Source organism: Capsella rubella, unplaced genomic scaffold, assembly GCF_000375325.1.
Source record: "Capsella rubella cultivar Monte Gargano unplaced genomic scaffold, Caprub1_0 scaffold_4, whole genome shotgun sequence".
In the NCBI taxonomy this organism is placed as follows: Eukaryota; Viridiplantae; Streptophyta; class Magnoliopsida; order Brassicales; family Brassicaceae; genus Capsella; species Capsella rubella.
The window spans coordinates 7,623,904-7,635,112 of record NW_006238920.1 but is presented as its reverse complement, the minus strand read 5'-3'; the positions used below and the strand labels follow the sequence as shown (position 1 = coordinate 7,635,112).

At 32.9% G+C, this 11,209-nt stretch overlaps 2 protein-coding genes and 3 non-coding genes across 5 annotated transcripts; 4 read left to right on the top strand and 1 right to left on the bottom strand.

The window, feature by feature from the left end:
• Positions 1-27: 27 nt before the first annotated feature.
• On the top strand, positions 28-98 carry TRNAG-GCC. Its single transcript has one exon. It is a non-coding gene; the product is annotated as a tRNA-Gly (tRNA).
• Positions 99-101: 3 nt separating this feature from the next.
• On the top strand, positions 102-187 carry LOC111831305. Its single transcript, XR_002834561.1, has one exon. It is a non-coding gene; the product is annotated as a small nucleolar RNA snoR114 (small nucleolar RNA).
• Positions 188-666: 479 nt separating this feature from the next.
• Positions 667-737, top strand: TRNAG-GCC. The gene has a single exon. It is a non-coding gene; the product is annotated as a tRNA-Gly (tRNA).
• An 897-nt stretch (positions 738-1,634) lies between these two features.
• On the bottom strand, positions 1,635-3,973 carry LOC17888682 (thylakoidal processing peptidase 1, chloroplastic). The gene is made up of 6 exons (XM_006294447.2): positions 2,959-3,973; positions 2,568-2,636; positions 2,399-2,467; positions 2,124-2,210; positions 1,965-2,032; positions 1,635-1,850 (listed from the first exon to the last, which is right to left on the bottom strand). The coding sequence occupies exons 1-6, from the start codon at positions 3,589-3,591 to the stop codon at positions 1,727-1,729; spliced, it is 1,050 nt and encodes a 349-aa protein (XP_006294509.1). The 5' UTR covers positions 3,592-3,973; the 3' UTR covers positions 1,635-1,726.
• A 3,291-nt stretch (positions 3,974-7,264) lies between these two features.
• On the top strand, positions 7,265-9,151 carry LOC17890522 (MYB-like transcription factor TCL1). Its single transcript, XM_006295775.1, has 3 exons — positions 7,265-7,343; positions 7,430-7,517; positions 9,055-9,151. The coding sequence occupies exons 1-3, from the start codon at positions 7,265-7,267 to the stop codon at positions 9,149-9,151; spliced, it is 264 nt and encodes an 87-aa protein (XP_006295837.1).
• The last annotated feature ends 2,058 nt before the right edge of the window (positions 9,152-11,209 follow it).

Below are 11,209 nucleotides of genomic sequence, written 5' to 3'. Positions count from 1 at the left end.
AATTATCAAAAGAGTGATAAACAACAAGCACCAGTGGTCTAGTGGTAGAATAGTAACCTGCCACGGTACAGACCCGGGTTCGATTCCCGGCTGGTGCAAATGAGCTGTGATGAAATTGGCATAAGCGTTGGTTGGGTCCTTCGCATTCTTCTGATTTCTCAGATGTTCTCGCCTCACTCCTGAGCTCTTTTATTTTTCTTCCTTTTTCTTGGTTTAACTACTATTTTTTTTAAGTAACATCATCACTTGTCACATTTCATATGTAAGAAAAACTTGGAATGCTCAGAATAGATGACATATGTATTTGATCTTCCAAACTGATTATGCAATTAGAGAGTTACCAGTTATGAGAGTCAAAGCTTTTGTTGCGGTTGTCTCCAAGGACAAAAAGATAAACATGAAAAGCAAACCTTGTCAACACTTTGATTCTTTTACAAGGGTGAGTACAAGTGGTTAATTACAAGTTACTCACCATTGGTTCCAACAACTCAAGGATGGCTCTTCTTGCACAATGTCATTCACAAAGAGCTATACGAACCTGCATGATATTGATTTCACACAAATCTTATTTTTTGAAAAACAAAAAAACAAAACCAAAACAAAAGGGTTGTGTCCATTTCTCAGAGAAACTACTTCTTCGTGAATCCTCTTTAGAGGTAATATATAGCACCAGTGGTCTAGTGGTAGAATAGTACCCTGCCACGGTACAGACCCGGGTTCGATTCCCGGCTGGTGCACTATATCAGTGCTATGATGAAATTGGCTTTAGCGAAAGTTGGGTCCTTCGTACTCTTCTGTTTACTCAGTTGTGATTGCCTCATACTGAGTTCTGTTCTTTTCCTTTTTTTGTCCTTTGAACTTCCTTTTATAAAGTGAACCATGTTGTAATATGAAAACCACAATCTTACTAACTTAACGAGCTTTGTGGGCTTTTTGCAGAGCTTTAGTGGGAGTGTTGGTGAACAAAGCCATAAATTTTGCTTTATATTATTAGAGAATTTTGTCATACCAATTGGCACCATTAGGTCAGTGGTATAATAGTACCCGACCTTAGACCCTGGTTCGATCCAAAGCTGGTGCAATAGAGCATTGATGAAACTGGTTTAAGCGTTGGTTGGGTCCTTCGCATTTTCCTGAACTTTCAGTTTAGATTTGCCATATCTCTGAGCTCTTCTTTTACGTTATTTAACTCTTTTGTCACATTTTATGAACATTCCAACCTAATGAGATATTTCACAAACTAATAAAGTCGTGTTGCATCATACAGATTAATGTCCAAATAATTATCAACTGTGCTGCAAATTTAAACATTTTAACAACACAAATTTTATTTTAATTTTGTTCTTACAACAACACATGTCTTTACAGGATCATTTTTATATAAACTCAAAAACAAAAAGGACCCTTTTGTTTCACAATTGCCCTATACGGCTTTACAAATAAAACTGTCTTGATTTCAGGGTATATAACACACAACAAACAATCACAGTAAAGCTTTTTTTTTTTTTTTTTTTCTTTGCATCTTCCATTCCTTTCATACACATAATTTCTCTGGCCATCAGCTAAGAACCTGATGTCCATCCATACCGATACAGTATGTATCCGCAGATACTCTAACGTGTTGAGGTTTGAGGTTTCAATTCCAGGTCTACCCAATTCTGACTAGACTGGTTTTGCACGATCTTGTGCTTTAATACACTAAGAAGCATTCCAACATTATTTTTCGTCATGAAACTGCAACAGGTCCCTTTGGGATAGCTTGGTCGTGGTATATGGTGTCTGATACTTTGCTCGGTGGCCAGTACCGGAACACAGATCTTCCAAGGATGTTCTCTATTGGAAGTGGACCCCTGCATTTACATTCACCATTATCATCAATGGGGACGAACATCAATTACAAGACGGCTCATAATAGATAATACGCCATTTGATCCTCAAAACTGATTCTAAATTTAGAAAGTTACCAATTGTGAGAGTCAAAACTTTTGTTGCGGTTGTCTCCGAGGACGAAAACATGGCCTTTGGGGACATACTGCAAATGAATATGTAAAAGCAAATCTTATCAGTTATCAGCAGTCTGATACTTAACAAGGATAAGTACATTGTAATTACAAGTTACTCACCATTGGTTCCATTCCATAGGACATTGGCTCTAAGACAAAATCTTCTTCTTGCACAATGTCATTCACAAAGAGCTTCCCATCACGAATCTACATAGCACACAGTCCACAGGTTAGACAGAAATTGGATGAAAAGACAGAAAAAGGGTTGGGTCCATTTCCGAGATGACTTTAAGTCCGAGAAAGCCTCTACAAAAGTAATACCGACCAATTTGAACAAAGACTTCAATGGGTGAGAAAAGGATCAATCAACAAGTGGATTGGATATAAGGGCTTACTTCAACCCAGTCACCTTCACTTGCCACTATCCTTTTTATGTAAACATCATTGGAACTGTATCCATGTTCCTGCAATTTCAAGGAGAATAACAATTACTTAATTTACAATTCAAGTTACACACAGGTTGAAACATGTGAATTGCAAAAATATGAAAAAACTGTGACCTACCAGCAAGATCGGAGGAGCCTTGAAAATTACTATATCTGACACCTCTGGCTTCCTGAAAAAGTATGAGACCTGACCAACACCAAGGCAAAAACACAGATTTAGCTAAAACGTTCACTATTGTCATAAGAAACTAAAAGAAACTCATTTAAAAACACACATCAAACAACAAAAATACTCAAGTTCTAGTCTAGCAATATTGCCTATGGAACAACCTTCATATCAATGCGATCAAGCCAACAAGAACAATTTGTACACATTCAACAAACCATAAGATACTCACACAGCTACTCCATACTAAACATGTACGAACTGATTTCAGAACCGGCTAAAAGTCACCATCCATAATCTATAATTACAATCAAAATAGAAAACAGACTTAGAGAATTTGTACCTTCTCCGCCATAACACGATCACCCACATCTAAGGTAGGGTACATAGACGCGGAAGGAATAGACTTTGGCTCCGCAAGAGCCGATCTGAAAAGGATAGAGACAGTAACCGCCGTGAAAGCAGCCTTGGCATCCTCAGAACAGATACCCAAAAGCTTATTAACCCATCCACTTCCTCCACTCCTCGATTCCTTACCACTAAACTCCTTTTCATCATCATCATCATCAAACGCCGTTCCTCCCCTGTCCACATCAATTCCTTGAGACTTCTTCGTCCATTTCGATCCGTGAAGAAACGGAATGATAGAAGAAGCCTTGAGTGATGAAACCCCCAGAACATTCATCGACGACGACTCATGAGCCGACGTTGACTTCAAAATCGAGATCAAACCCATCACAAGCGGGCTTTGACTTCCTTCTCCGATGAGTTCCCTCGCGATGCTACCGTACATCGACGCAGGTCGAGTCCGAGGATCGGATCTAGGAGATCGATCAAAATCACGCTTGTGGGTGAAGAATCTAGGACGAACCAAAGACTCAAAGCAGCAACGAAGATCGCCGCCGGGACCAACACGGGTCCCGACGAGATTACGAGCAACATGGGTGGAATAGGTAAAAGTAATTCTTATCGCCATTAGTACGAATTTGAAGAAGAACTTAAACAAGTAAGGATAAATCGAACTGTCGTAGAGCACAAAAGTTTCAGCTAAAGAGAGACTTAGAAGAACCAGTAACCCATTTCTAATAAATCGATCAGTAAATTGAAAGTAGAATCGACGAATTGAAAGGTCGGACTATGTCCGACGAGTCAACCAGAAGAAGGAAGGTGAGTTCGCCGGCGACGGCAAGGTTGGATTCAGGTAAGAAGCAAAAAAACGTGAAAGGTGGAGACTTTACAGAAGGAAAAGATCTGGGTATCCCTAAAGGGCAGATCTTTTGAGTTTGAGAATAGTTTGTGATCAAGGAAACTTCTTCGTGGGTGGAGAGACATGGTGGTGACTTATCTGATGAACTCTTTTTTTTCCCTTTCATTTTTTAATTAATTTTTATTATATTTTAGCAGAAAAGTCAAAAGTTTGACTAAAAAGGAAGAAGAAAGAGATGAGTCAAACTCGGCTGCTGGGCTTTTATTGGGCCGCACGATATATTGATAGTCTGATACCATGATATGAACTCGAAACTTATAAAACATCTTTTTGGGATATGGATCAAGTTTAAGTTATGCAATCTGTATGACTAAAAAACGTTCTACTGTATTATTTATATATTTTTTCAAAAAGATAATATATGTTCCATATTAAGTTTAAAAACAATTCGTTTAATTTTATCTATATGTATGAGTTTAAGATATTTTATGATGTTTGACAATACATTAATACAAAGTTATATCAAATTCTGAACCAAATTTCACAAATAGTTCCTTGCAATGAAGGTAGAAGTAAAGTCCTTTTGTATTCAGTTCTGACTTCTGAGTTTAACATAGCTGCATGCTTTCTTTTTACTGTCTCGAGCTTTCATGTATCTTAATTGTCTACGTCATAAACTTCTTGTATCATCAAGCTCGTGACATGTTATAATATCACATGACTTTGCATGCATAGTAACAATGTACATCAGTACATGAATAGCGTTTTTGTGGTGTGTTTTTTCTTTCATAATAATTAATGGTATAGTTTTCAATGTAGATTCATAGAACAACAAGAACTCTTTTTTTTTTTTTATGGGTTTTAACGTTAAAATAATAATGATAACAAGAACTTTGATTGAACAAAAAATGCTGAAAGAGTAACAATGAAGAGGACACTCACACATGCATGGCAGACTTGTGAAGGGCCGGGGTCTACATGGTTAAATATGGGATTTAATTATAGGTAACACCGTACACTGACATACTTGTCTTTTGTTGAAACATACTTACTGTACGTACGTATAACTTAAACTAATTAAATTTTAAAATATTTCTAACCTTACAATTTAGTAACTTAACTAAAAGTTTAGATTACAAAACTGCGTATCAAAATATAGTTCAAACATAATGGTAGAAGTAGAACCAAAAATGGTGCAAAGTAATATGCATAGCATTTATATTTTGGACGTGTTCATGCTTGATTTAGTTTCGGCTTCTGATGATTATTATTTCTATAAGTAATAACAACAATTCATTCAGTGCGCCTGCCGAAGAATCAAATCAGCCTTGTGACATTTCCTATGTTAGGTCACATGCATGGTTTTTATGTTAGGTGTGAGAATAAAATACGAGGGTGTCATATCAAAGAAAGAAAGAAAACCCAAAAAAAAAAAAGAGAAAAGAAAAGTCGTAAACGTTCAAAAGTTTTGTCAGTGGGGAAGGTTGACATGAATCATGTCGTAATTCATATGATGCTGTTAATGGAGTCTAGTCGATCGTACGTACGTGACATTTATAATCATCGGACCACTTTTGATAGATTGTCTCATTGTCAGACCATACTTGGTTTCAATTAGATATTTGAATTTTCTCGAGCTACGTTTAACTTTTATTTGGCCAAATCATGCACTTAAACCATATAAATCATACCTTTTTTTTTGTGTTTGTCAAGAAATTGATATAATATTAGATATTCGGCATGAACCATATATTATTTTCTAAGAATGCTAGATGTACCATTTCAATTTATCTTATTATCTATGCTCTGATTTTACCAAAACTAGGGAATTTTCATGTTTTATTTACCTGAAATGGTCTAAGAAGACAACATAAAAGCTGTAAATATAAAGAATAGAAAACACAAATGGTGTAAATAAACTTTCATAATTTATGTAATTTATCCATCATGTGTCATTGATGCAGAACGTACTTTTCATTGATCGTGGCATACTTCTCGTACCACACACAGTCTCATTGTTTTCTAATGGGTAAAAGTGAAACGTACTTCACTGTTTTCTTTATTCCAATTACTCGAGTAAGAAATCATGCATGTACATGTTTGAAATTTCACGTTAGAAATATAATTACATAATATACATAAATATCATAAAGTAGTGTGACATAATTAGAAAAAAGTTTAGTTTTCTCTTATATAGGAGGGGATACGTACGTCAAGCAAGCTAGTATTGCCAAGAAAAGTATCAACTAAGAACGAACGACTGACAACGTGAGAAACATCACAAAAACTTCATCGAATGGTCGTCAAGCAAGCTAGTGTGTTCATAATATTATTCTTTAGTTTTTTACTTATATTTATTTACCACGTTTTGAGCAATGAATCCTAATGGCCTAAACTAAAACGTTTTTGACGTGAAATAAAAAATGGAATTGATCGATGGCAGCTTCATACGGTAGTATGTATTGCTTAAACATAAATAGGATTCTTTTTGGCAGTACATCTCTCTCTCTCTCTCTCTCTCTCTCTCTATATATATATATATATATATATTGTATAGTTGTGAGCTTGTAATATTATAATAATCAATACAAATGAATTGCCGACGTTTTACAATTAATATTTTGAAGTTGTGGAATTCCCAAACTTATATTACCCCAGTAAAACTGTGGTAATAATTGATATAGGATGCTGTCATGTTAATTAGACAACTTATAATGTTGATAATTATCCTTCACTCCAATTTAATACGTTATACAATAATTAGAAATATAATTGATCAGACTAATCCATTGCAACTTAATTCAAAAACTATGCTAGATTTTGGAAGTTTGTACAGAAAATAATAAATAAAAAGAAAATGAATACCTAAATTAAGGACTCGAGTATAAAACCTAGCAGTGAAACTTTTTTACCCAAAAGTCCACCATTATCGCTGTGAGAGCATTATCAACGCTTTAGCTGATACTCGAACTCAGCAAGTTTTCACTTAAAATAAAATGATAATTCCTATACAATTATTAGCCATATATTATGTTGTGTATGAGTTTGTCAATTCTTGCGATGTTTAAATCACTGTTTTAATTAATGTTACTAACATTATTTCAATTTATTTTTTAATGTTAACTACATAAATTTCAAATTTATAAATTTTACTTTCATATACATAATACGGTTATAAATGTTATTTGGTATGAACTGAATATTTTTTTTTGTTTAAATTTTATTTACGATTTAATGTTTTGATAATTCTTATAAATATTTATGTATACTTTGTATTTGTAATATCAAGTAGTATACTTACAGAGGCTGTTCTTTTGGGAACCTCTCTTCCTATCTCTCTCTTTTTTCTTCTTCACATCTTTTCTTTTTTCCTTTGCGTTCTCCAAACTCAAGTTTTCAGTTTTTCCCTATAACATTAGCCTTCACCAATTGTTCCATACTAATGGAAAACACAGACCGTTTTCATCTTTGTCGCCCTCACGGTCATAAGCAATCCAAGTTCACTCAATATGACTTCCAAGGTTTCTCTTTGATATATCTATTCGTCTCGTCGATTTCTCACATTGTCTTTGATTTGTGATTTGAGTATAACTAAATGAAAATGCAGAAGTGAGTAGCATCAAATGGGAGTTTATCAATATGACAGAACAAGAAGAGGATCTCATCTATCGAATGTACAAACTTGTAGGGGACAGGTAAACATTTTCTTCTTCGGTTTTATATAAAAATAATTTAAACTTTGGACCTTGTTCTATGATATCTCTATTATGCGTGATCCAACATGATTCAATCTATCCGACATATGTATCTCATTTCTATAATCCATTATGAAAATTTAAATATAGTGAAATCTTGGATCCTTCCAAAAACATAAATGGCTCTAAATATGCTTGCATATCTCATGATTAGTGTTAATATGAACTTTAACTATTACATTTCGATGATTTTTATTTTGATGCTTTATATATTGTAATTAATGTAGTTTTTTAATCAAGATTTTAGTTAGATATTGTTATTCGTTCATTTTATTGTACTTTCTCTCCGGTTCACAAATAGTGTCATTGTAAAGTTTTAGTCTTGTTTCACAAATAGTGCCGTCTTGTGTTTTCAATGCAGGTTTTAAGACTAAATATTTTCTTTTTATCCTAATAAATAGTTCTTTATTAATTAGAAAGAGGATATTATATAGTGTACTAGTTAGTTGTCCGCGCTATGCGCGGAAGTTTTATTACGTAGTTTATGAGTAATTGATTCATATTTTATTTCGTACTTATTTTCTCTACTACATCATATTTTTATTTTCTATCTCATGTTGTGTTTGTATAGAAAATCTATTTTATTTTAGTTTCTATAATAGTTGAGAAATTAAGCGTGTATAGTATAAATCGATGTGTAGGCGTAAACGGAAGTGTTATGGAGAGTTGCAGAAAAAAATGTGTTATTAAGGCTCCCACCAAATATAGATCTAGATGATGTTAATATTGTAGGTCCTTTTAATATGTTGGTCCAAAAGTTGAGAATGATTTGTGGATTCGCGCGAATTGTTGTATTTTTTTTAATTGATATGCCGATTTGTTGTTTATTATATATTTATTTTTGTTTGTTATGTTTTTGTTTGTTATTTTTATTTGTTATATTTGTTTGTTATATTTGTTATTTGTTTTTGTTATGTAACATACATATTAGTATAATCTACTTTATACTAATTTAACATATTTATTTTATTATAATTATTATTTGAAAGGACTTTTCATATTTGTTTTTGAAAAAACTTGTTTTCATGTGTATAAATCTTTAAATTAAATGATAAAATGGTATAAATAAATTATTAAAATTAAATAGTAAAATGATGTGGATGATGTTTGAAAGGATTTTTCATATTCCTTTTTGAAAACTTGTTTACATGTGTATAAATATTTAAATGAAAGAATAAAATGGTATAAATAAATTATTAAAATTAAATAGTAAAATGATGTGAATGATGATTAGGATGATGAGGTGGCTTAAGGAGAAGAGAGCAAAGTTAACTTTATATATATAGATTAATAAAGGGTAGAAATGAAAATTTTACTTTTTTATTTTGTGTGAAAATGTTAGAATGACACAAGTAAAAATTTTGTAAAACGAAATTCTATTCTAAAAAGATATTTTTTTTTCTTTTTGTAATTTTACATCATTCTAAATTAAAACGGAATTAGAAATATGTTAGTCACACATTGAATAATATACCAGGTGGGATTTAATAGCAAGAAGAGTGGTCGGACGAGAGGCAAAGGAGATAGAGAGGTTTTGGATTATGAGAAATTCTGACCATTTCTCCCGCAAATGACGCCTACGTCTCATTCACCCTGTTTTGTATGTCTCATCCTCATTAATTTCTGTTATTGTGGACAAAAGAAGCTTTCAAATATGTAGTTGAGTTGAACAAATCTTCAATGTGTTTTTTCTTCTCATGATCATATAAATCTTTTTTGGTTCCCGGCCTGATACCTCTAGGCTCTAGTTTCCAAATAAGTTGGTTGGCTATAGCTCATAAGTGTAAATATAAATCTTGACTATTACGTTGGAGTAAAGCTAAATGCTTTCGTATGACAGTTTTATAGTTTCAGTATCTAATTAAATAAACAAATAATTATATAGCAGTTTATACAATAATATAAAAAACGATAGCTGAGATGATGTTGAACTCGAGTCAGTATATATCCATATATATACTCGAGTTCTGGTAGCATCGTCCAAATCGTCCGCCATCGTTTCGATAAAATCAAGCGTAGACGACGACGCTAGCTAGCTGCATCTTTTGTGGGGTTTTTCATTTTTGCAACAATATCCTTACGAGCAAATCTTTAGGTAGTGTATAATTAAATCTTGTCTTCAATTTGATCTCGCAGTGTTACTCTCGATGATGAATCGTCGTGCATTGTGTATTGATATTTTTCCCAACCATATGGATCGGAACCTTATACATATAAGCAAAAGCCGTCCTAACATCTTTTTGTCAATTGTATCGATGGCTTCATGGACTCATTTATTTATATATAATTCACTAAGCGTACATATACACTGTACATCTAGGGTTATGTAAAAGGTTAACTAAATCATCAAAAGTGACCACCAATTTTTTTATTTTTTTTTATTTTTAGTTTTCAACTTTATAAGTCTCTATTTAAAAAAAAAAAAAAAAATTAAATAAGGGTTCGGTGAAGTGAATCTACGTACTCCTTCTTACATTGTATTTATAATTCCTGGACCACTTCAGAAACATATATTGTCGACGAGTTCTTAAATCGATCAAGCATATCTACCAATCAACAAACCATATGTATTTATTCTTTTAACTTGTTTTTGTCTACTTGCGACTTATGATCGGGTTTTAAAATTTGGCATCACTCACTCATATGCACTCGTAGATACGTCATGGATAAGATTGTTAGTTGAAGTGACCTACTGCAACATGCATGTGTTTTGATGTTTTAATATTTGTTTCCAAACTACATTTATGATTAACCAAAACTACATTTATAACGAAGTTAGTAATGAGGAGGGACATTGATCAAAAGAGAGTTGAAGACAAACCAAATCATGCCGCATCACAAAGGAACGTAACATTCTTCATCCCCGACCTTATAAAGTGTACCCTACTATACCCATCTAAAGAGTCTTTAGTTTTACTTCTGTCAATACCCGAGAGCGTAGTTGAGGTATAAAGCCTTGATTGTGTCGTCATAATGTTTTGTAATAGCGTTAAATGTTATAAAACTAGAGAAGATTCTAATACAACTTTAGCCTTGGATAGAAGAAACTGAGATTGTTACGTGTCAGTTTCTTACAGCAACTGAATTTATTATCACTGAAATATTTGCTGAGTCGAGTCATAAGTATAACGCATATATGTATATCTACTTGCATTAATTTGCGTGTCGACAAACCAAAAAAGGTAAAATATGTAGAATACCAAAAATGTAATTTAAAAAAATTACTACAAGAATGTAGAAGTTTCATTGGTCGTGTGACACTATTGTTAAATAACTGGTTAGGCTTTACGAGTACGAGCATACATCCCGGCACACAAATCACAGCACACAGATCAAATCAACATTATTGGTGGAATCTTAACAAATATCTTAAATTAAAATATTTGGTAAGATTTGTTAAAATTTTATTTTATATATAACTATATAAGATCAAATCTTAAATTAAAATACTTGTTAAGATCCTACCAACAATATTGTCCTAATCCACAGTACAAAAGATAATTTTTCTGTTTTACAATATTAATATTACTCTACAAAAGAGTTTGATGCCAATATTTAAACCAGTGAGAGTAAAGGATAAAGAAGACAGAAGAATGTTTTTAATAATTACGGCTGTTAATTGTCTTTTACAA